We start from the raw sequence: 25,402 nt of genomic DNA on the forward strand, positions 1-25,402 counted from the left end.
TTTAGATTTGCACTCATTAGTCCAATGAAGCCCCTTCCTGCATCGACGGCAAGGTCCAGGAGGAGTTTTATTCCTTCCAGCAAAAGATCTGTCTTTAGGAATTGCACCTTGATCAGCTTTTAATTTCTGACATTCTCTTTTCATATGACCAGGTTTTCCACAATGGAAGCAGTTACCTCCCTTTTGTGGTTTCATTGCTTTGGCCAAGGCTGTAGCAAAGACATTAGCCTGATGCTCAGTTCCTCCTACTCCCGAGCAGGCTCTGATATATTCAGCTATAGATGCATCCTGTCCCTTTAATGGTCCCAGTATACACTTGCATTCAGGATTTGCATTTTCAAATGCTAAAGTTTGTAATAATATCTCTGAAATCTCATCCCTCCCCACAGCCCATTCCACAGCTACCCTCAATCTTGCTAGAAAATCAGTATATGGCTCATTGGGGCCTTGCATTGTTTTAACAAAGGAGGGTTAGGCATGGCCAGTAGGCACCACACGGCACCATGCTTGTAAAAAGACCTGGTGGACTTGTTCTAAGTCCTGATCAGAGTACTGAGCCTGTTCTCTTAAAGCCCGATAATGGCCCTCTCCCATTAATTTGTCCTCGAGAGGACCAGGGGGATTCTGCCCTTCATTAATCCGGGCCTGCTTTCTAGCTTCTTCTTCCCACCAGCTACGAAGTTGCAACCATTGAGAACCCTCCAAGACAGCTTGGGCAATAGATTTCCAATCTAATGGAATGATTAGTTTGCCTTTTCCCAGTGATTCCAGCCTAGCCAAAACAAAGGGAAATTGAGGACCGTATTGTGCTACTGCAGCTTTAAGATCTTTAAAAAATTTATATTCCAATGGAGTGTATTGAATATTTATCACGTTGTCATCTTGCTGCCTCTGGATGGGAAATAATTGTGGGGGATCGATAAAACCACTAGGGGGAGCAGGCAAGTCATCATCATGAAGCATAGACAAAGGAAAGGAGAACCGACAATGTTCCCTGCCCACATCAGGCTGACCAACTGCAGTGGGGAAAAGAGAAGCATAAGGAGGAGCAGAAGGTGCAGATTTCCTCTCCTCCTTACGGGATCTCCACCATTCCTGGAATAGATGGGTCGTTTCTTTAATCTCTTTGCCCTCCTCTGACGAAACTGAAGAAGCCTCTGAATCTGATTCTGAACTAACAGATGTTTCACCATTTCCAGAAGGAGGCTCACCTGTATCCTTACCTTCAGGCAATGCAGAAGCCCCACCAACGTTTGGCACATCCTCATAAATTGCCTCTCCCTTCATTGAAGCATTAGATTTAGTTTCATTATCAGTAGATAGCAAAGTCAAAGCCTGTGTTATAGCATTACATAATGTCCATAACTTCAAAGGGATCACATTACCCTTCTGATGTTGCTTTCTCAATTCTTTTTGAATTATTTTCCATTCCTTCAAATTTAACTGTAACTTAGTTTGATATTGAAACCAATGACAATATTGCTCCACCAAGTGAAAGAGCTCACTCAATCGACGAGTCGAGACCTTAACGCCTATGGAGTGGAGAAGTCCTTTGACCAACTCCATGTATTGTGTCCATAATGATGATGAGGAATTCCCCATGATTTTCCAAAAGTTCCCCTGCTAGGGTAAGGAATTCCCCATGATTTTCCCGAAAGTTCCCCTGCTATGGATTTAAATTCCCCTGGGGTTACTCACCCTTTCGGTTTCACTCGAGCCCCACGTTGGGCACCAGGTATTGGAGATTGTGAGTGAAATGACACAAAGACAAGACACACACACAAGAGAGAGACACAGCTCCGGCCGGAGGAAAAAGAACTGCGCAAGCGAGCAAGCTTGCGGTTTACTTTTATATAGCCCCCCTGGGCAGAATTCCAGACTGTATGACTAAGCCTTCTCAGTATAGTGCATGTGCATAAATGTTATTGTACAGCAAAAGGGAGTGAAATTCCTGCTTACTGCAGAGTCTGTCCAGAGCCCTTTCTTCCTCCTTATCACAGGAAGGGAATGTTCCCTTATTTGCAAGGGACCATTAAACTCAAGGCTGTGTCCAGTCTCCTTGGCAGAACATCTTGTTTGTAAGCACGTTCAGCCCAGGCAGAGAGTCCCGTTTGCAGGCACATCTCTGCTTTCCCTATTGTGGCCGCATTAACCCTTCAACATATAATATTGCTTATGAGCCCTTGGCTGAAAGCCTGACTTTGACTCCAAGAGCTCCAGTCTGTTTTTATCTACCACTAAGCGTCAACCACCATGGAAAACCTACTCAATCCATCTTCACTCTTCCAGTCCAGGCAGTTGAGACTGAGCTCAGAGACAGAGAAAGGGCAGGGAAAATGTCACCATGTACCCAGAGGAGGAAGATGAAACCAGTTTCTGCACCACCACCCAGTACTAGGACATCAGGACCCCTGCCCTCTGAGCCAGATTGGAAGAGGCCCATGAGATTGCACATGATGCTCCCAGCTTATTCCAAGGCCCAGACAAGTAGACACTCCTATTGCCCACAGCCTGGATCAGCCTGGGCAGCCTGAACTCTCCCTCAAGGAGGCCATGAATGGTCTTTACTTGTTCATTCCCTTTTGCAAATGGTCATTTAAGAATGTCAGCTCGATTTTTCCCTGACAGTGATCATGGATCATGGACAGAGAGCCCACCCTTTCCCTAAACCTGTTTGTTCTGCTGTTCTCCTTTTAGACATCAGAGACATGCATTCTAGGATTCAAGAACCTGATGTAAGATGACATGGTAACCTCCACACTCTCCCCAGCCCTACCCAGCATCACCTACATGAACAACAGGGACCCTCGATGAGAACCAGATGATGGCAGAATCCATACTTTTGCAACTGCAGCAGGAAGGAAAAATGGTCACAGCCCCTTTATGAAATGAGCCACAGCATCCAGAATCCTCGAGGAGCAGGGGAAATAAAAGAAGCTCATGTCAATGGTGGTCAACACTCCGTGAAAACCATCCTCCATGTGGTGCCAAGTTACTCTAACCCCCAGGTCCTCCAACCTCTTCTTGTACAACAGCGAATCGTCCCGAAGTACATCATACTCACAGCTCACGATGCAAGCTTCAGGGAGCTGAGACACTACTTCATCGTCTGCAATCAAGGGTGAGTTCATCACATCTAGAATGATTTTTGTCTCCAGATAGGCAGCCTCATTCAGGGGCTCACGGGACACAGGCAGGTAACCTCTCTTCTTAAACTTGTCTGGGATGTTTTCTGCACCCAACCACTTCCTGTACTTTTCCCAGACTTCCGCAGGCAAGTGGGAGCCTTTCAATACAGCGCTTCTCCAGGAGGGGCTGATGTCCAGGTAACCACACCAACAATAAAAGATCAAATTCTGGCTGAGCAGTGGAATGTTTTTGTTCTGCTGATAGGAAGGGGACTGGAAATCCAGGCTCTGGAGAGTGGAATAGATGAGGATCTGAGCACGAATCTTGGGGAGATCAGAACGGTCCACAAACTTTTGACAAAGGACTGTTGCCACGGCCCCGCCCACACTGTCACCACAGACTATGACCCGGGCTGGATCCACCCCATACGTATTCAAGGACTTCAAGAAGTGGATTGTACCCACCATGCAGTCTGTTACTATCACTGGAAACTTATGCTTAGGCATCATGCGGTATCTGAAAAGGAATCAAGGAATACGGTTTACATTCACCACTCCTACAGGGCCCAAAACACCTGTGTCTAACATCCTTCTGCCCATATTTCTTCTATAAAGTTCTTTTTCTGAGGCTTGAGAAGGTGAAGTCAAGTAGAAGGCTTAAATGAGATGACAGACAAAGCCTTCAATGCCCAGGCACGTAGGCTCAGAAATGCCTGAGGACTGACTTCTGTCAATTTTACTTACTTCATTGGCTATATCCCCACCAAGATGTTGGCAGTGGATATCTCTTCCTGGCATGTGCATTTAAATGAAACTGCAGGAACAGCTTCACATCAGAAGGAACCACCCAGGCCCTGGGTGATGATGTGTCAGGCAGCAGGCAGGAGACCCAGGGAGGGTCTCTTCAGGTGTCTCTGTGCCCTGTTGAGGTTCCAGGTTGCGTGGTGACTCGCCCAGATCAGTTAGGAGAGACAGTGGTGTTTTCAGTTTTTCCGCTTCCTTCAGTGGGTCTCACCAGGGTGGACCTCTCTCTCTGGAGCACTTGGAAATGATGTGGCAGTGTCTGAGATTGTCCTGGTTACAGTGCAGGGCATTGTGTGCATTTGGTGGTGGGAGGTACTCAGTGTGTAGAAGGTACAGGGCTGTTCTGCTTCACGTACAGTATTCCACCCAGACATGCACTGGTAGTGAAGCTCTGCCCTGGATGTACTTTGCAAATACCACCCCCTATCCAGTTTCCAGATGATGTAATGCTCTAAATGCATCCTCCCTTGTGGCTCAGCTGGTAAAGAATCTGCCTGCAATGCAGGAGACCTGGGTTTGAGCCCTGGGTTGGGAAGATCCCCTGGAGAAGGGAAAGGCTACCCACTCCAGTATTCTGGCCTGGAGAATTCCATGGACTGTATAGTCCATGGAGTCGCATAGGGTTGGACACAACTGAGAGACTTTCACTTTCACTTTCAAGGGCCACCCTCAGGAGGAATGCCCCATCTCTGCCTCTCCCTGCTTCTCCCTTCCTCTCTCTCTTCCCTGCCCTCCTGCTCACCATCATCTCACAGCCCATCCTGTGCTCCTGGCGTCCCTCAACACCGGCCTGCCACAGACTCCTGGCTCCCTCCCCTTTATTGCCCCTGGGGCTCCTGGAATCCCAGCATCTCCGCATCCTTGCCTTACTCACCCAACTGCTAGAACCACCGCATCACTCTTCTTGCACAAATTACAGCATATGCCATGGTGTGTTTCTAAAAAATAAAAGGTTTGAAACATTTAAGCTGGGGAGGTTAGCGGGCTCCTCACCTGCCCCTTCTTAAGGACAACTTCAGAGGTCAAAGGGCTGGGTTGATTCTAACAAGGTTTCGCAGATTCTCCTCCAGCTGTAGTCAGCCTTCCTCTCTACTTTATCACTCTCCTCTGTCGAGCTGTCTCAACAGCTTTCTCTAAGACTCACCCCCACCCCACACCTGCAACCCTATCGAATCTACAGTGCATTCACAGCATCTGAGAAGATGTCTGACCATGGAGTACAGTAGTTCAGTGGGTGAGCTATGGATTCAGACCTGAGTTCAGATCCCAAGTTTTCCTCCTTTTAGCTTGACCTAAAGTTGTACCGGGTGGGTCCCTTCACCTCCCTGAAACTTCATTTCCTCTTCTATAAAATGGATATAATGACAGTGATAGGGTTGTTGGGGACTTAGATGAGATGCTTTTCAATATATATTAGGTGCAGACAAATACTGTTTGATTCCACTTACACGAGTTACGTAGAATATAGAATAGTCAAATTCATAGTCAGAAAGTACAGTGGTAGATGCCAGGGTCCAGTGGGGTGTTGGAAAGAGAAATGAGGGCTGTGTTTAATGGGGACAGAGATTCAGTTTAGGAAGGTAAAAAATTCAGGAAATAGATGATGATGAGAGTTGTACAACAATGTGGATGTATTTAGTGCATCTGAACTGTACCAATAAATATGTTTTATATTATGTGGCTTTTACCACAATTTAAAAAAATTTACAAAAAAGATTATGCATCTACACAGATTCTATAGTATCTGCCATGTAAATATTAATAATGTCAACAAATAAATATTGCCTTATCATCATTGATTATGCAAACCAAAACAAAACCACAGTTGTATTAAATCCCTTATTCTCAAAGTCTACAGCAAAGGGACCCTGGCATTCCACAGATCAAGAAGTACTATGTAAAGGTGGTTTTTCTCTCTAATTTCTCCACAATGGAAAAAATTAAGACATATAACATTGACCCAATTTTGCGCTCATTTCCCCCCCTCCCGAATTTTCCTTTACTCTTTAGTCCTCCTGTCTGTCTGTACCAGAAATTTGTCTCAAGCAACACCTACTGTGAAACACACTTGTGTTTTCATTGTTTTTAATCCTTATTTACAACTAAATAGAGGTGGTGGTCACACATTTGAGTGTACTAAATACCACCGAATTGTACACTTTAAAATGGTGAATTTTATGTTGTATGAATTGTTTGTGTGTGTATGTGTATATATATATATATATATATATATATATATAGAGAGAGAGAGAGAGAGAGAGAGAGAGAGAGAGAGTGAAGTCACTCAGTCATGTCTGACTCTTTGTGACCCCATGGACTTTAGCCTACCAGGCTCCTCTGTCCGTGGAATTTTCCAGCAAGAGTACTGGCATTGCCATTTCCTTCTCCAGGGGACGTTCCCAACCCAGGGATCAAACCCGGGTTTCCCGCATTGCAGGCAGATGCTTTACCATCTGAGCCACCAGAGAAATCCTTAATATATATGTATGGTATATATACATATGTATATAATCTGGGCCTCGGTAACTGTCCTGGTATCCCCTGGTCATAATAGCAGCTTTGAGACCCCAGGAAGATGATAGGAGTGCCACCTCCTGCTGAAAGGTGGGTCCACCTGGCTGTGCTCTGGGACATCATACTCCAGGCAAGGGATCTAAGGAAAGGACTCTTACTCAGGCTCCCTAAGATGCCCCCGCCACCATGGAAGAACACAATGCCAGGCCTGAGACAGCTTGTGGATGCCTTGGGCTGGTACAGCTTCATGGGGATTGTCCCAAACCGGAGGTCCTTGACCACCACATCCGGATGCTTCCTTAGTGGCGGCAGATCGTGAACGAAACGGACAAACTGGGGCATAGAGCAGATTCTCAGTTTCTCAAAAATCATCCCCTGTTGGTGAGAGAAAAGGAAATGGTATGAGAAGTGTTTCAGAGTATGCTGTGTCAGGGCTCTACCACCACAGTACCCTCTGCAGAGTGGCTGCAGGCTGGACCACAAGCCTGCAAGTCCCCCACTGTGCCTCCATCACCTGCAGAAAATCCATCCTCACCAAGACCCTCACTGCTCCAGTACCAACACCTCTCAATTCTCTCTCTTCAGACACCTAGCTCCACAAACCAGGCTCTGGTCACCCCTCAAGGGCCTCTGGAAAGGCTCCCACCTCAGTCTGCACGTGTGGTCTCTTCCTAGGGAGGCCTTTCTGGACCATTCTAGTCATCATGGCCATCCTAAGCATCTGCTGCTATTTTAAAGAGTGATAATTAAGCCAAAGATATTAAGTAGAGGTGGCAAGAATACACAGAAGAACTATACCAGAAAGATCTTCACGACCCAGATAATCACGATGGTGTGATCACTCACCTAGAGCCAGACTTCCTGGAATGTGAAGTCAAGTGGGCCTTAGAAAGCATCACAACGAACAAAGCTAGTGGAGGTCATGGAATTCCAGTTGAGCTGTTTCAAATCCTGAAAGATGATGCTATGAAAGTGCTGCACTCAATATGCCAGCAAATTTGGAAAACTCAGCAGTGGCCACAGGACTAGAAAAGGTCAGTTTTCATTCCAATCCCAAAGAAAAGCAACGCCAAAGAATGCTCAAACTACAGCAAAATTGCACTCATCCCTCACGCTAGTAAAGTAATGCTCAAAATTCTCCAAGCCAGGCTTCAGCAATACATGAACTGTGAACTTGCAGATGTTCAAGCTGGTTATAGAAAAGGCAGAGGAACCAGAAATCAAATTGCCAACATCTGCTGGATCATGGAAAAAGCAAGAGAGCTCCAGAAAAACATCTATTTCTCCTTTATTGACTATGCCAAAGCCTTTGACTGTGTGGATCACAATAAACTGTGGAAAATTCTGAGAGACATGGGAATACCAGACCACCTGACCTGCCTCTTGAGAAACCTGTATGCAGATCAGGAAGCAACAATTAGAACTGGGCATGGAACAACAGACTGGTTCCAAATAGGAAAAGGAGTACGTCAAGGCTGTATATTGTCACCCTGTTTATTTAACTTATATGCAGAGTACATCATGAGAAACGCTGGGCTGGAGGAAGCACAGGTTGGAATCAAGACTGCCAGGAGAAATATCAATAACCTCAGATATGCAGATGACACCACCCTTATCGCAGAAAGTGAAGAGGAACGAAAAAGCCTCTTGATGAAAGTGAAAGTGGAGAGTGAAAAAGTTGGCTTAAAGCTCAACATTCAGAAAATGAAGATCATGACATCTGGTCCCATCACTTCATGCGAAATAGATGGGGAAACAGTGGAAACAGTTTCAGATTTTATTTTGGTGGGCTCCAAAATCACTGCAGATGGTGACTGCAGCCATGAAATTAAAAGACACTTACTCCTTGGAAGAAAAGTTATGACCAACCTAAATAGCATATTCAAAAGCAGAGACATTACTTTGCCAACAAAGGTCCATCTAGTCAAGGCTATGGTTTTTCCAGTGGTCATTTATGGATGTGAGAGTTGGACTGTAAAGAAAGCTGAGCACCGAAGAATTGATGCTTTTGAACTGTGGTGTTGGAGAAGACTCTTGAGAGTCCCTTGGACTGCAAGGAGATCCAACCAGTCCATTTGGAAGGAGATCAGCCCTGGGATTTCTTTGGCGGGAATGATGCTGAAGCTGAAACCCCAGTACTTTGGCCACCTCATGCCAAGAGTTGACTCACTGGAAAAGACTCTGATGCCTGGAGGGATTGGGGGCAGGAGGAGAATGGGACGACAGAGGATGAGATGGCTGGATGGCATCACTGACTCGATGGATTGTGAGTCTGAGTGAACTCCGGAAGTTGGTGATGGACAGGGAGGCCTGGCGTGCTGCGATTCATGGGGTCACAGAGTCGGACACGACTGAGTGACTGAACTGAACTGAACTGCATAGTGGTTGTTTTTTTAAAGGGATGGTGGGGCAGAGGGAGGTCTTATTTTTTAGAGATACCTAGAGAAATATTTTTAGATAAAAAGAATATGATATCTAGGATCTACTTATGAGGAGATGGGAATGAGGGGAAACATAGGGGCACAGATGAAGTAAGATTGGTTGGGAATCAATAATCATGAATAATATGAGTTGAATGTCTAAGGCTTATTTATACTATTCTATCTCCTTGGGTTATGTCTGTAAGTTTGCATGGTAAAAAATATAAACAAGTAATGTGGGCTCTCCCCCAAGCACTCTCTTTCTAGTGGTTTCTCATCCTTTCTGTACCAAGAGCACTTGGGCTTTTAGCAAAGTTTGTGGCCTTTTCACAGAATACATTTGAATATATAAAATAAAATACATAGGATTATTATATTTTACTGAAATATAGTTATCAAAATATTAGAGTAAATGTATGCTATAATAATATACCTTCAGTACTTCCTTATTAGCATACTAAATAGAAGATCTAGTGGCTGGTCTAATACTATCATAATTTCAAAAGAACAAGGTACACATGTGATTGTTTGCAATCTGCTATGCCTGTAATAGGCTCTGAGAATATCTGTGATTCCTCTTGCTGACAAAGTTGAGGGTTCTGCTGTCCCAGTGGTGATTTGTTCCCTTCATGCATGATGGAAGGAAATACCACATTTGTAGAGGTTAAGTGAAAATGGGGCAATTTCCACCCCATCCAAACTCATGGACTCTTTGTATTCTGTTACCCTTGAGGGTTCTAGGAGCTCCAGGTTACTCTACTATAGCCCTACTGTTTTACTTTCCTCACAGCACCTGCCACTTCGTCATTTGGTTTATTTGTAGCAAGTTTGCTTATTTATTGCTGACTCCCCACCCAGCACTGCCATGAGTGTTCAGACTGCCTGCAAGTCCTCTCTGTCTGGGGCTTTATTTCTCTCACCTATCACTAATCCTCAGAGCTGGAAAGGGAAAATGACACATAGCAGTTACACAACTTTGTAGAAAAAAAAATTAAAAAAATAGCAATAAGGCTAATATTTATGGACAGTTTACTCTGTACTGGGCACATAAAGTCCACTCTGAGTAGATTAATTCATTACATACCCACCAAGTGCTATGAAGCTGGGTCTATTACTTTCCCTGATCCTGTAGATGAGGAACTTGAGTCACTGTATTTGGAAACCCAAAGTGTAGACTATGAGAGTCAAGGCCAGGAAAACCACAGGACTGAACCATCCCATCTTGTACAAGCTGACCCTGCTGCTACTGCTAAGTCGCTTCAGTCGTATCCGACTCTGCGACCCCAGAGACAGCAGCCCACCAGGCTCCCTCGTCCCTGGGATTCTCCAGGCAAGAACACTGGAGTGGGTTGCCATTTCCGTGGGTTGCCATTTCCTTCTCCAATGCATGAAAGCTGAAAGTGAAAGTAAAGTCTCTCAGTCGTGTCCGATTCCTAGGGACTCCATGGACTGCAGCCTACCAGGCTCCTCCGCCCATGGGATTTGCCAGGCAAGAGTACTGGAGTGGAGTGCCATTGCTTTCTCCATATAGGTAAGAAAATTGGCCCCTGAGTTCTCCTCCATCAAGGTTACATTGAGAATAAGTGTTTGCCATCACTTTTCATTACTTCATCACTGAAGTAAGAGACTAAAATGTATCTTCTCTATTCAGTCTCCATCAGCCCTATGGAAAATCACAGCAAATCCTAATTGGCAATATTTACACAATCCTCACCATGATATAATTACAAGTATTTGATTAAATTATACAAACCAGCAACAATGAGCAGAATCTGACTATGTTACAGAAAGAGTTTTCCATCTCTCAAAAGCAACAAAATATTTTTCTAAAAAGTCACATTCTGGAGTTGCACTCATCTCTACTCATTTACTCATCTGCTACATCTCTTTATTTTGTGGTTGGCTGGTTCTAGGCAGCAGGTAGCCAACATGGGCTCCAAATTCAGAACAATTATCCCTGTCTTCACCACTCCACAGAATGGTGGATGCCATGGAGAAAATAAGACAGGAGGTAGGGTGGAATTTCTCTGTTATCTGAGGAAGTGAATCATTTTTGGAATGTTGTGGCTCTTGGCCTAGGCCAGCTTGAAAAACATCAGGAAGAGGTTAAGAACCATGTTATCCAATAGAAAATCTTCAGGTATGGGTAATATGCTGTCAGCCTCCACAGCCATGATGTGACTGTCAATTTAACTGAAAGCTACTGGTATGTCCTTTTTCTAGTTAGTTAGTGTTGGTTGCTCAGTCATATCTGACTCTTTGCGACCCTGTGAACTGTAGCCCGCCAGGCTCTTCTGTCCATGGGATTCTCCAGGCAAGAATATTTGAATGGGTAGCCATTGCCTTCTCCAGGGGAGCTTCCCAACCCAAGGATTGAACCCAGGTCTCCTGCACTGGCAGGCGGATTCTTTACTGTCTAAATCACCAGGGCAGCCCTGTGTTTTCCTAATCTGCTCTTAATTCTCTGGAAAGAAAATGAAGTTGCTCAGTTATGCCCGACTCTCTGCAACCCCATGGACTGCAAAGGCCTGTCAGGCTCCTCCTTCCATGGGATTTTCCAGGCAAGAGCACTGAAGTGGGTTGCCGTTTCCTTCTCCAGGGGATCTTCCTGACCCAGGGATATTATTCTCTGGAGGAGGGGACAAACAAAACTCACCCATGTTATCAAAAGCTGGAAGATGCAGTTAAAGACCCACAGTCTCACTGGATGGCTGATGGCAGCAGGGATGTCTGTGGTGAGGAAGTGGTTGCCGACGACCCATAGTCCGACACCCATGGAGGCCATGCAAGCTGTAGCAAGGAGCAGGAGAAGGAACGAGATCAACATCCTGCTGTTTCTACCATGGGAGAGGCCAAGAGGAGACTGTGCTCAGGACAGGACCATTCGACACAGCTGGGAGATGGCAGATGTGCTCCACTTATACACCACCACCTGCACTCTCCACCTTCTCATATCTTGCAAGCATTGGTCCAGCCAGGTGAGTCACAAACTCAGGTGAGGGCCTGGTTCTAGGACAGGGCCCATACAGAGGAGAATGTGGCTTGTGCAACCTGACCCAGCTGGAAAGGAGAGCTCAAAAGTCCAAGCTTGCATCTAGCACTGCTACTAGAAATGGCCTTGGCTAAGTGACTGCAAGGAGATCAAACCAGTCAGTTCTAAAGGAAATCAGCTCTGAAGATTCATTGGAAGAACTGATGCTGAAGCTGAAGATCCAATACTTTGGCCACCTGATATGAAGAGCCAACTCATTGGAAAAGACCCTGATGCTTGGGAAGACTGAAGGCAAAAAGAGAAGAGGGCAGCAGAGGATGAGACAGTTGGATGGCATCACTGACTCAATGGACGTGAGTTCGAGCAAACTCTGAGGGATAGTGAAGAACAGCACAGCCTAACATGCTGCAGTCCATGAGGCTGCAAAGAGTCGGACACAGCTTAGAGGCTGAACAATAAGAAAGTGACTGTGGACATCACACACACTGTTCCTTCCACCAACACTCTGACCTCATCGCCACCTCCTAATTCCACTCTGGTTGCACTTACTAATCCTCAACCTGCCAGAGGCCCCAGGGCTTTGGCACTTACTATTCCCTGTGCAACATTCTTCCCTGAAACTTCAGCTGGCCTCAATCGCTCCCCTACTGTGAGTCTCTGCTCAAATGTCACCTTCTGAGTGAGGCCAAACCTGGCCACCTTATTTAACATTGTCCCCACCAGTATTCCTATACCCACCCTGGCCCACCTGCATCTGTTGCTATGGCCTTTATCATTGTCTGGGATACCACGTGCTTCACTTGTTCACGTATTACCTTGAATGTAACCTCTGTGAGGACAGGAATTTTTGTTTTGTTCCTTGCTTTCTCCTCAACAGCTAGACTGGGGTTTGGTACTTAGTGAGTGCTCAGCAATGTCTACTGGATGAAAGAATGAACAAGCTTTGTCCTTTTCATCATAAAGCAGAGAAGAAAAAAAAAACTGACCCTGTTTCTAGACTGGGTCAGAGATTGCTATCAGGGTTCAGAATCTTCCCTAACAACACAGTCCCTCATCCTCTGTAATAATGATAATGTCTGCCATTTCTCCCACCTCCCCCACCCTCATGTCAGGGCAGTGGTTTTTAAACAAGGGGACTTTATCCCACCCCCCTGGGCACATCTGGTCATGTCTAGAGACATTTTTGGTTTTTGCCACTCCATGGGGTGGGGACTGGCACTGGCATCTTGCAAGTGGACCCCAGAGATGTTGGGGTCAGTACACAGATGTTGTACAGTGCACAGAATGGTCCCCAGAACAAGGAATTTTCTGGTCCAATGTATCAATAATACTGAGGTTGAAAAACCCCGAGTCAGGAAGACTTGGATTTGTATCCTGCTGAATGCCAGCATTCTGATCATCAGCAAATAATACTCTCTGATTCCCCATTTCCAAATCTGTAAAATGGGAAGGATAATAATAGTACCCCCAAGGAGTTGTTGGGTGAAACAAAGGCACTGTGTCTGTAAGCACCTAGCCTGAGCCTGGGTGTTTTGTTGTTCAGTTGCTAAGTCATGTCCCACTCTTTGTGACCACAAGAACTGCAGCACTCCAGGCTTCCCTGTCCTTCACTATTTCCCAAGGGTTTGCTCAAATTCATGTCCACTAAGTCAGTGATGTCATCCAACCATCTCATTCTCTGTCATCCCCTTCTCCTTGGTGTGGTAACACTCAATACATTTCAGAGAGCAAGGCTGAGACAAGGTCTATAACAAAAGACAAAATAGGGTATTATATAATGATAAAGGGATCAATACAAAAAGAGGAATATTATTCATTAACAAATGTGCACCTAATATAGCCAATAATTAAGCAAATATTTATAGACATAAAGGAAGAAACTGATAATAATATTATAAGACTAGGGGACTTTAATAGCCAACTTACATCATTGGACAGATCACCCAGACAGAAGATCAATAAGGAAGCAGTGAGACATAAAGTGAAGTTGAAATGAATGTCTACAGGACATTCCAACCAAAAACAGAACACACATTCTTTTCAAGTGCATATAGAACATTTTCTAGAACGGATCACATACTAGGGGAAAAAACCAAGACTCAACAAATTTAAGATGATAGAAATTATGTTAAGTATTTTTCTGAACACAATAGTATAAAACTGGAAATCAAATACAGGAAGAAAATGGGGAAATTGCAAACATGTAGAGAATAAACCATATGCTACTAAAAAATGTGATCTTAGAGAAAATGCTTTAATTTTTCACTGTTGAGCATGATGTTAGCTTTGTTATAAATAGGCTTTATTATGTTAAGGTATGTTTCAATTACACCAACTTTGTAGAGAGGTTTTTACCATTAATGGAGGATGAATTTTATCAAATGTTTTTTCCTATATCTATTGACATGATCATGTGATTTTTATTAATGTTGTGTGGCGTGTCACACTGACTGATATGCAAGTACTGAACCATCTTCATATCCTTGGAATAAATCCTATTTGATCCTAATGCATAATTCTTTCAGTGCATTGTTTAATTTGATTTGCTAACGTTTTGTTGAGCATTTTGCATCTATGCTTGTCGGGGATATTGGCCTATAAATTTTTGTGTGTGTGTCTTTGGTTTTGGTATTTGGGTAACCAACCTAGATAGCATATTGAAAAGTAGAGACATTACTTTGCCAGCAAAGGTCCGTCTAGTCAAGGCTATGGTTTTTCCAGTGGTCATATAGGGATGTGAGAGTTGGACTGTGAAGAAAGCTGAGCACTGAAGAATTGATGCTTTTGAACTGTGGTGTTGGAGAAGATTCTTGAGAGTCCCTTGGACTGCAAGGAGATCCAGCCAGTCCATTCAGAAGGAGATCAGCCCTGGGATTTCTTTGGAGGGAATGATGCTGAGGCTGAAACTCCAGTACTTTGACCGCCTCATGCGAAGAGTTGACTCATTGGAAAAGACTCCGATGCTGGGAGGGATTGGGGGCAGGAGGAGAAGGGGACGGCAGAGAATGAGATGGCTAGATGGCATCACTGACTCGATGGACGTGAGTCTGAGTAAACTCTGGGAGTTGGTGATGGACAGGGAGGCCTGGCGTGCTGTGATTCATGGGGTCGCAAAGAGTCGGACACGACTGAGCGACTGAACTGAACTGAACTGAACTGAATGCTGGCCTCATAGAACTAGTTTGGAAGCATTCACTCCCTTGATGTTAACTCTTTAAATATTGGTAAAGTTCACCCATGAAGCTTTCTGGCCTTTGACTTTAGCTTATTGATAGTTTCTAAATTACTCATTGTTTCATTATTATTAACTGGTCTACTCAGATTTTTCTGTTTTTCCTGATTCAGTCTTGGAAGATGATATGTTTCTTCTAAATAGCCCAATTTGTTGTCATATAATTGTTCTCAGTATTTTCTTATGATTGTTTGCATTTCTGTGATATTGGTTGTAACTTCTCCTCTCACTTCTAATTTTATTCATTTGGTCCTCTCTCTTTTGTTCTGGTGCATCACCATTTCTTTTCTCTTGTTTCTATCTTTCTCCAAGCACTTCTCAACATCTGACATACTGCGTATTTCTACATATTCACTTGCTATGTCTCATCCATGAAATTAAAAGACACTTGTTCCTTGGAAGAAAAGTTATGACCAATCTAGATAGCATATTAAAAAGCAGAGACATTACTTTGCCAACAAAGGTCTGTCTAGTCAAAGCTATGGTTTTTCCAGTAGTCATGTATGGATGTGAGAGCTGGACTATAAAGACAGCTGAGCACCGAAGAACTGATGCTTTTGAACTGTGGTGTTGGAGAAGACTCTTGAGAGTCCCTTGGACAGCAAGGAGATCCAACCAGTCCACCCTAAAGGAAATCAGTCCTAAATAGTCATTGGAAGGACTGATGCTGAAGCTGAAACTCTAATACTTTGGCCACCTGAAGCAAAGAGCTGACTCATTTGAAAAGACCCTGATGCTGGGAAAGATTGAAGGCGGGAGGAGAAGGGGATGTCAGAGGATGAGATTTTTGGATGGCATCACCAACTCAATGGACATGAGTTGGAATAAACTCTTGGAGTTGGCGATGGACAGGGAGGCCTGGCGTGCTGCAGTCCATGGGGTCACAAAGAGTCGGACAAGACTAAGCGACTGAACTGAACTGACGTCTCATCAGAATTATCCAGTGACTTCCCTCCTCACCCTTAAGAAAAGCCAAACTAATTACAGTGGCTGAGAAAACTACCATAAACGGTTTCTGTTACCCCACTGACCTCTTTCCATCCTATTTATCTCCTCAGTCACTCTGCCAGTCACACTGGGCTCCTTGTTGCTCCTTGAAGGCATCAGGCTGCTTCATGCCATACAGCCTTTGTACTTGCTCTTCCCTCTGTTCATTAGGTTCATTTCACAGATATCTGCATGGCTAACACTCTCATTTCTTTCAGAACTTATGATCAGACTGGTCTTCCTTAACTATCCTATTTGTAATTCCATCAATTCCCCTCTGCAGCAGAACTCCTCATTCTCTTTTTACTGCCTAGCAAATATCACCTTTTATCATACCATGCATTTATTTATCTCATTTACTCCATGAATACTGTAAGTTTCATGAAAACAGGGGTTCTTGACTCACTTAAAATCATGTAAAGTGTCTCAATAAACAGTGGTTGAATGAATGAACAGAAGACTGAAAAATAGGAAACGCAAAGGCAAAGATGTAACAGATTTTAAGAAAATATTAAAATTCTAATTTGGCCTGGTTCCTTCTGAGATGCCTGATTGCATTGCTACAGTATTGTGGATACAGTGGTGTGGCATTTCCTGCCTTAGATGCTAACTCAATGCTGACTTTGCTAAAGGGAAGGAACCATTACATTTTTGCATGGTGGTAACGACTAACTTTCCCTCTCTCTACCAGATAATGTTGTTTTGAGCCTTCACCGCCACCAAAGGATCACTTCCAGATTTCTCAGCTGGGCTTTTCCCTTTGACAATCCATGGGATTCTACTCCTACAGAGTTATGCATTTCCTGATTGCTGTTCATTGTCACATAACAGGGATTTGGAGGCTGAGGAAAGGGAAGTCAAAGTTTCAGTTAATGACCTCTGTTGCTTTGGAGTGTAGGAGGCAAAATTATCTGTTGAGAGAGGGTTGAGCTAGGATAGAGATGATGAAATATGAATCATCACTGATGAGTCTGGGAAAGATGACTGATAACAGAAGAGAGAGTGGTTGAGCAGGATAAATGTGTTTGGGAAAAACACAGTATTTAAGATGTTTGAAGTAGGTTTTAGAAAAATGCATCATTTGTGGTTTAAAATTTAAATGATTAACAAAATACATTTAAAATTTCAGCCTCACCATTACCTTTAAAAATGTATATATAGTACATATATAGGACTTCCCTGGTGGCTCAGATGGTAAAATGTCAGTCTACAATGCGGGAGACCCGGGTTCAATCCCTGGGTCGGGAAGGTCCCCTGGAGAAGGAAATGGCAATCCACCCCAGTACTATTGCCTGGAAAATCCCATGGAATATTACTCAGTCATAGAAAAGAATGAATTTGAGTCAATTCTAGTGAGGTGGATGAACCTAGAGCCTATCATACAGAGTGAAGTAAGTTAGAATTAGAAAAACAAATATAGTATGTTAACATATATATATATATATATATATATAATCTAGAAAAATGATATTGATGAACCTATTTGCAAGGAAGGAATGGAAACACAGTTGTAGAGAATGGACTAGTGGACACAGTGGGGGAGGGAGAGAGTGGGATGAATGGAGAAAGGAGCATCAGCACACATACACTATCATGTGTAAAATGGATAGCTGGTGAGAAGTTGCTGTATAACAAAGGGAGCCCAATCTGGTGCTCTGAGATGGCCAAGAGGGGTAGGATCGGGGGGAGGGGATGGAGGCTCAAGATGAGGTGATATATGTATAATTATGGCTGATACATGTTGTTGGATGGCAGAAACCAACAGAACATTGTAAAAATTAAAAAACAAAAAGTACATGTTAAATATTAATATATATTTTTTCATACCAAAATACTTTAATGGGATATCTAATCCTTGCAAAGATAAGGAAGCAAGAATATGTACATAAAGCTGTTAACCTTTCAGAATGCAATTCAGCTATACATATCACAAGACTTAAAAATGCTTTATACCTTGAATATTAGTAGTAACTATTAGGTTGGTGCAAAAGTACTTGCAATTTTGCAGTGTTGAAATTTGCCATTTGCTATTGGAGTATATTCTTAAATAAATGTGGTTATGTTATACATCTTTTTAATGCACACTTCTTATTTTATATTCTTTTGTTAATGACTTATTACTTGCTATTTATTTTAAATTTATTTGAGACTATAGAAAAGATGTTAGATAAAAAGCAAATTCCAGTGATTTTTTAAATTCGAGTTCAAAATGGGTTATAGCAGCAGAGACAACTCGCAACATGAACAATGCACTTGGCCCATGAACTGCTAATGAACACATAATGTAGCAGTGGTTCAAACAGTTTTGCAAAGGAGACAAGGGCCTTGAAGAAGAGGAGCATAGTGACCAGTCATTGGAAGTTGAAAACAACCAATTGAAAGGATCACTGAAGCTGATCCTCTTAGAACTACAGGAGAAGCTACTGAAAAACTCAATGTCAACCATTCCATGGTCATTCAGCATTTGAAGCAAATTGAAAAGGTGATAAAGCTCGATAACTGGGTGCCTCATGATCTGACCGAAAGTCAAAAAAGCTGTCATTTTGAAGTGTCATCTTATCTTATTCTATGCAATAACAGCAAACCATTTCTTGATCAAATTGTGACGTGTGATGAAACTTGAATTTTCTACGACAACTGGCGATGACCAAGATCAGTGGTTGCACCAAGAAGAAGCTCCAAGGCATTTGCCAAAGCCAAACTTACACCAAAAAAAGATCATGGTCATTGCTTCATGGTCTGCTGCCCATCTGATCCACTACAGCTTTCAGAATCCAAGTGAAACCATTGCATCTGAGAAGTATGCTCAGCAAATCAATGAGATGAACCGAAAACTGCAATGCCTGCATCTGGCATTGGTCAACAGAAAGGGCCCAATTCTCCATGACAACACCCAACCGCACATCACATAACAAATGCTTCAAAAGTTAAACAAATTGAGCTACAAAGCTTTGCCTCATCTGTCATATTCAGTCAACCTATTGTCAACTGACTACCACTTCTTCAAGCATCTTGACAACTTCTTGCAGTGAAAATACTTTACAACCAGCAGGATGCAGAAAATGTTTTTCAGGAGTTTGTTGAATCCTGAAGCATGGATTTTCATGCTACAGGAATATATAAACTTATTTCATGTTGGCAAAAATCTGTTGATTATAATGGTTCCTATTTTGATTAATAAAGATGTGTGTGAGTCTTTATTTGTTATAATGATTTAAAATTCATGGTTCAAAGCTGTAATTACTTTTTCATCAACCTAATAAATATGCTCTGGGTCCTTTGGCCCAGTAATTACACATATTCAAAAATATGCTAAGGAAATATCGCAAAATACCTAAGAAAATTGCCTTATATATCAAGATAATTGCTGTAGCACTTCTATAGCATTAAAATATTGGAAAACAACATAAGTATACAGCAACAAATAAATAATTAAAAGGATAGGAACTATGATGCGCACATTTAAAATTATATCTAAAAGAACCACAAAAATGATTACACTGTAATATGAAAGAATAAAGGTAGAGTGAAAACAAACTATTCTAAAACACAATCATAACTTACTAAAAGGAAACAATACAACATTAAATACAGTTGTATATTAGAGAAGAGGTGAGAAGATTCTTTCCTCTTCATATGACAACTAGAGAACAAACTTCAGGGTTATAACAAATTTAATGTAATCTGGGCAATTTGTTCAGTTCAATAAGCAAATATTGAGACCTAATAAATGCTAGGCAGTACTCTAGGTTCTATTGTGTATAAATGGCAGTTTGTGGTACTACTGAAGAATTTCAAAAGGAAAACATGTGTTTCAAACATGAGAATTTGAGTCTTGACAAGAAAGGAAGGAAAAAAGGAGAGATAGAGGCAGAGAGGGAAGGAAAAGGGAAAGGTAGAAAGTAGAAGTATTTTATTGAGCTATCCCAGAGTTACAATATAGTTCTGCACTTCCTCAAAAATGCCATCATCCAAAGAAGCCAAGAATATACAGTGGAGGAAAGACGGTCTCTTCAATAAATAGTTTTAAGAAAACTGGACAGCCACAGGCAAAAAAGAAAAAAAGAAAGAAACTAGATCACTACTTCACACTATAAACAGAAATCAACTCAAAATGGATTAAAGGCTTGAATGTAAGAACCAAAACTACAAAACTCCTAGAAGAACATATAGGCTGCATGCTCTTTGATGTCAGTCTTAGCAATATCTTTCTAAATACGTCTCCTGAAGCAAGGGAAACAAAAACAAAATTAAACAAATGGGGCTGCACTAAACTAAAAAGCTTCTGCACAACAAAATGAGAAGACAACCTACCAAACAGAAGAAGATATTCACAAACTATATATCTAATAAGGGATTAATATCCAAAATACATAAAGAAATCATGGCATACACACCAAGGAAACCAGAATTGAAAGAGACACATGTACCCCAATGTTCATCGCAGCACTGTTTATAATAGCCAGGACATGGAAACAACCTAGATGTCCATCAACAGATGAATGGATAAGAAAGCTGTGGTACATATACACAATGGAGTATTACTCAGCCATTAAAAAGAATGCATTTGAATCAGTTCTGATGAGATGGATGAAACTGGAGCCAATTATACAAAGTAAGCCAGAAAGAAAAACACCAATACAGTATACTAACACATATACATGGAATTTAGAAAGATGGCAATGACGACCCTGTATGCAAGACAGCAAAAAAGACACAGATGTGTATAGTGGACTTTTGGACTCTGAGGGAGAGGGAGAGGGTGGGATGACTTGGGAGAATGACATTGAAACATGTATACTATCATGTAAGAATCGAATCACCAGTCTATGTCCGATGCAGGATACAGCATGCTTGGGGCTGGTGCACGGGGATGACCCAGAGGGATGTTGTGGGGAGGGAGGTGGGAGGGGGGTTCATGTTTGGGATCGCATGTACACCTGTGGTGGATTCATGTCAATGTATGGCAAAACCAATACGGTATTATAAAGTAAAATAAAGTAAAAATAAAAAGTTAAAAAAAAAAAAAGAAATCATACAACTGAACAACGAAAGAGCAAACATTATCCAAAGGGTTGAGGACCTGAACAGGCATTTTTCCAAAGAAGACATACAGTTGACCAACAAGCGCATGAAAAGACATTTAACATCACTAGCTATCAGAGAAATACAAATCAAAATCACAGTGAGATACCAACTGACCCATATTAGAGTGGCTATTATCAAAAAGACAAGCTATAACAAGTGTTGGTGATGATGTGGATAAGGGAACCCTTGTACACTGTTGATAGGAATGTAAATTGATCCAGCCACTATGGGGAAAAGTGTGGAGGTTCCTCAAAAAATTAAGAATAGAACTACCGTATGATCCAGTTACCCCCCAAACAAGGTATTTATCCAAGAATATGAAAACACCAGGTGGCACTAATGGTAAAAAAAACTGCTTGCCAATGCAAGAGACATAATGGACACAGGTGCAATTTCTGGGTTGGGAAGATTCCCCTGAAAGAAGGCATGGCAACCCACTCCAGTATTCTTACCTGAAGAATCTCATAGACCAAAGGGTCTGGTGGGCTATGCTCCATAGGATTGCACAGAGTCAGACACAACTGAAGCAACTTAGCATGTAGCACGAAAACACCAGTTTGAAAAGATACATGAATGCATCCTTATGTTCATCACATTATGTATGATTGCTGAGATATGAAAATAACTGAAGTTCCCATCAATGAATGAACAGATGAAGAAGCATATGTGTATCTACTCAATCATTTAGTTGTATCCTACTCTTTGTGACCCAATGGACTATAGCCCACCAGTCCTCTGTTCATGGAATTTTCCAGGCAAGAATACTGGAGTGGGTTACCATTTCCTACTCCTGGGGATCTTTCCAACCCAGGAATCGAACCCATGTCTCCTGCATTGCAGGCATTGGCAGACGGATTCTTCATCACTAGCGTCACCAGAGAAAAACTGCAAGATATCATTGTTTATATGGCTGAGTAGTACTTCATTGTGTGTGTGTGCATGTGTGTGTGTGTGTGTGTATATATATATATATATACATATATATATATGCATGCATGAAGTCATATATATAAACACACACACAACGGAATACTGCTGCTGCTGCTGCTGCTAAGTCACTTCAGTCATGTCCGACTCTGTGCAACCCCATAGACAGCAGCCCGCCAGGCTTCCCCATCCCTGGGATTCTCCAGGCAAGAATACTGGAATGGGTTGCCATATCCTTCTCCAATGCATGAAAGTGAAAAGTGAAAGTGAAGTTGCTCAGTCGTGTCTGACTCTTAGTGACCCCATGGACTGCAGCCTACCAGGCTCCACTGTCCATGGGATTTTTCAGGCAAGAGTACTAGACTGGGGTGCCATTGCCTTCTCCGAACAATGGAATACTACTCAGCCATAAAAACAATGAAAGCTTACCATTTGCAACAACATGAAGGGACCTTGAGAGCATTACACTAAGTGAAATAAATCTGATGCACAAAGACATATGTCACTCATATGTATAATATTATATAAAAATAATAAAAATAAAAGAACAAACCAAACCAAACAAAAAGAAATGCATAAATATAGAGATTAGAGTAGTGGTTACCAGAGGTAAAGGGAGGATATGGAGGGTGAAATGGTAAAGAGGTCAACTATATGGTGATAGATGAAAATTATACTGTATACAGAAGTAGAAATATAATAGTGCTATACTGTATACAGAGGTAGAAATATTAATGTTGAATATACGAAACATATAATGTTACATAAATCAGTATTACCTGAATTAAAAATATCTAATTTTTAAAATAATTTTTAAAATGCCATCATCACCTGCAGTCCTGAAATCATTTCCCAAATAAATGTCATCTGTGATATACTAGTTCTAGACACCATTTCTCCAATATTTGTTTCAAATTTACAGATAGGTTTCCATTCACATGATTGTTTAAGGATAGGGAAGTAACACTAGCACTCAAAAATAAAATCAGAAAAATAAAAACATAAAAAATAAATAGACCCAATTTGGAGAAAAATATGGAAATCCTCAAAAATCAACCCACCTTATTGATCAAAAATGTTCATAATTATTCAAAACTAACTCAATATACTCAAAAATAATGATTAACACATTTATATTGATATTTATAGTTACATAATTTTCATTTTATGTCACTTATTATTAATACTAAATAATTGCTGTTGTTGTTGTTCAGTCTCTAAGTCATGTCCGACCCTTTACGACCCCATGGACTGTAGCACACCAGGCTTGCACATGCTTTACTATCTCCCGGAGTTTGCTCAAACTCATGTCCATTAAATCAGTGATGCCATCCAACCATCTCATTCTCTGTTCATTTTCTGTTGCCCCCTTCTCCTGCCCTCAATCTTTCTCAGCATCAGGGTCTTTTCCAATGGGTGAGCTCTTCACCTCAGTGACCAAACTATTGGAGCTTCAGCTTCAGCATCAGTCCTTCCAATGGACGGTCAGGGTGGATTTTCTTTTAGTATTGCTAGTTTGATCTCCCTGATGTCCAAGGGACTCTCAAGAGTCTTCTCCTGCACTACAATTCGAAAGGATCAGTTCTTTGGCACTCAGCCTTCTTTATGGTCCAACTCACACATCTGTACATGACTACTGGAAAATAATAGCTTTGACTATACAAACCTTTGCTGGCAAAGTGATGTCTTTTTATTTTTAATACATTGTCTAGGTTTGTAGGAATCAGTAAACTAAAATGGACTGGAATGGGTGAATTTAACTCAGAGGACCATTATATCTACTACTGTGGGCAGGAATCCCTCAGAAGAAATGGAGTAGCCATCATGGTCAACAAAAGAGTCTGAAATGCAGTACTTGGATGCAGTCTCAAAAACGACAGAATGATTTCTGTTCGTTTCCAAGGTAAACCATTCAATATCACAGTAATCCAAGTCTATGCCCCAACCAGTAATGCTGAGGAAGCTGAAGTTGAACAGTTCTATGAAGACCTACAAGACCTTTTAGAACTAACACTCAAAAAAGATGTCCTTTTCATTATAGGGGACTGGAATGCAAAAGTAGGAAGTCAAGAAACACCTGGAGTAACAGGCAAATTTGGCCTTGGAATGTGGAATGAAGCAGGGAAAAGACTAATACAGTTTTGCCAAGAAAATGCACTGGTCATAGCAAACACCCTCTTCCAACAACACAAGAGAAGACTCTACACATGGACATCACCAGATGGTCAACACCGAAATCAGATTGATTATATTCTTTGCAGCCAAAGATGGAGAAGCTCTATACAGTCAACAAAAACAAGACCAGGAGCTGACTGTGGCTCAGATCATGAACTCATTATTACCAAATTCAGACTTAAATTGAAGAAGTAGGGAAACCGCTAGACCATTCAGCTATGACCTAAATCAAATCCCTTCTGATTATACAGTGGAAGTGAGGAATAGATTTAAGGGCCTAGATCTGATAGAGTGTCTGATGAACTATGGAATGAGGTTCGTGACACTGTACAGGAGACAGGGATCAAGACCATCCCCATGGAAAAGAAATGCAAAAAAGCAAAATGGCTCTCTGGGGAGGCCTTACAAATAGCTGTGAAAAGAAGAGAGGTGAAAAGCAAGGGAGAAAAGGAAAGATATAAGCATCTGAATGCAGAGTTCCAAAGAATAGCAAGAATACATAAGAAAGCCTTCTTCAGCGATCAATGCAAAGAAATAGAGGAAAACAACAGATTGGGAAAGACTAGAGATCTCTTCAAGAAAATTAGAGATACCAAGGGAACATTTCATGCAAAGATGGGCTCGATAAAGGACAGAAATGGTATGGACCTAACAGAAGCAGAAGATATTAAGAAGAGGTGGCAAGAATACACGGAAGAACTGTACAAAAAAGATCTTCACGACCCAGATAATCACGATGGTGTGATCACTCATCTAGAGCCAGACATCTTGGAATGTGAAGTCAAGTGGGCCTTAGAAAGCATCACTACGAACAAAGCTGGTGGAGGTGATGGAATTCTAGTTGAGCTGTTTCAAATCCTGAAAGATGATGCTGTGAAAGTGCTGCAATCAATATGCCAGCAAATTTGGAAAACTCAACAGTGGCCACAGGACTGGAAAAGGTCAGTTTTCATTCCAATCCCAAAGAATGCTCAAACTACCGCACAACTGCACTCATCTCACATGCTAGTAAAGTAATGCTCAAAATTCTCCAAGCCAGGCTTCAGCAATATGTGAACTGTGAACTTCCAGATATTCAAGCTGGTTTTAGAAAAGGCAGAGGAACCAGAGATCAAATTGCCAACATCTGCTGGAT

General features: G+C 42.0%; 1 protein-coding gene across 3 annotated transcripts in view; it reads right to left on the reverse strand.

Annotated features, from left to right (window-relative positions):
• The window catches only part of AADACL3 (arylacetamide deacetylase like 3), a 28,972-nt gene continuing 5,373 nt past the window's right edge, over positions 1,804–25,402 (reverse strand). The window contains exons 1-5 of one of the 3 annotated variants that reach the window (XM_013970414.2): positions 11,523–11,832; positions 6,605–6,821; positions 4,807–4,870; positions 3,594–3,645; positions 1,804–3,416 (exon numbers count right to left, since the gene is read on the reverse strand). In XM_013970414.2, coding sequence (XP_013825868.2) covers positions 2,871–3,416; positions 3,594–3,645; positions 4,807–4,870; positions 6,605–6,821; positions 11,523–11,693 — 1,050 coding nt within the window. In that variant the 5' untranslated portion in view covers positions 11,694–11,832 and the 3' untranslated portion in view covers positions 1,804–2,870. Of the gene's footprint in view, positions 3,646–4,806; positions 4,871–6,604; positions 6,822–11,522; positions 11,833–25,402 lie in introns of those variants that run through there. The other 2 variants (XM_005690882.3, XM_013970413.2) reach the window with 2 other exon arrangements.

The sequence above is a fragment of the Capra hircus genome, chromosome 16 (genome assembly GCF_001704415.2).
Source record: "Capra hircus breed San Clemente chromosome 16, ASM170441v1, whole genome shotgun sequence".
Taxonomy (NCBI): Eukaryota; Metazoa; Chordata; class Mammalia; order Artiodactyla; family Bovidae; genus Capra; species Capra hircus.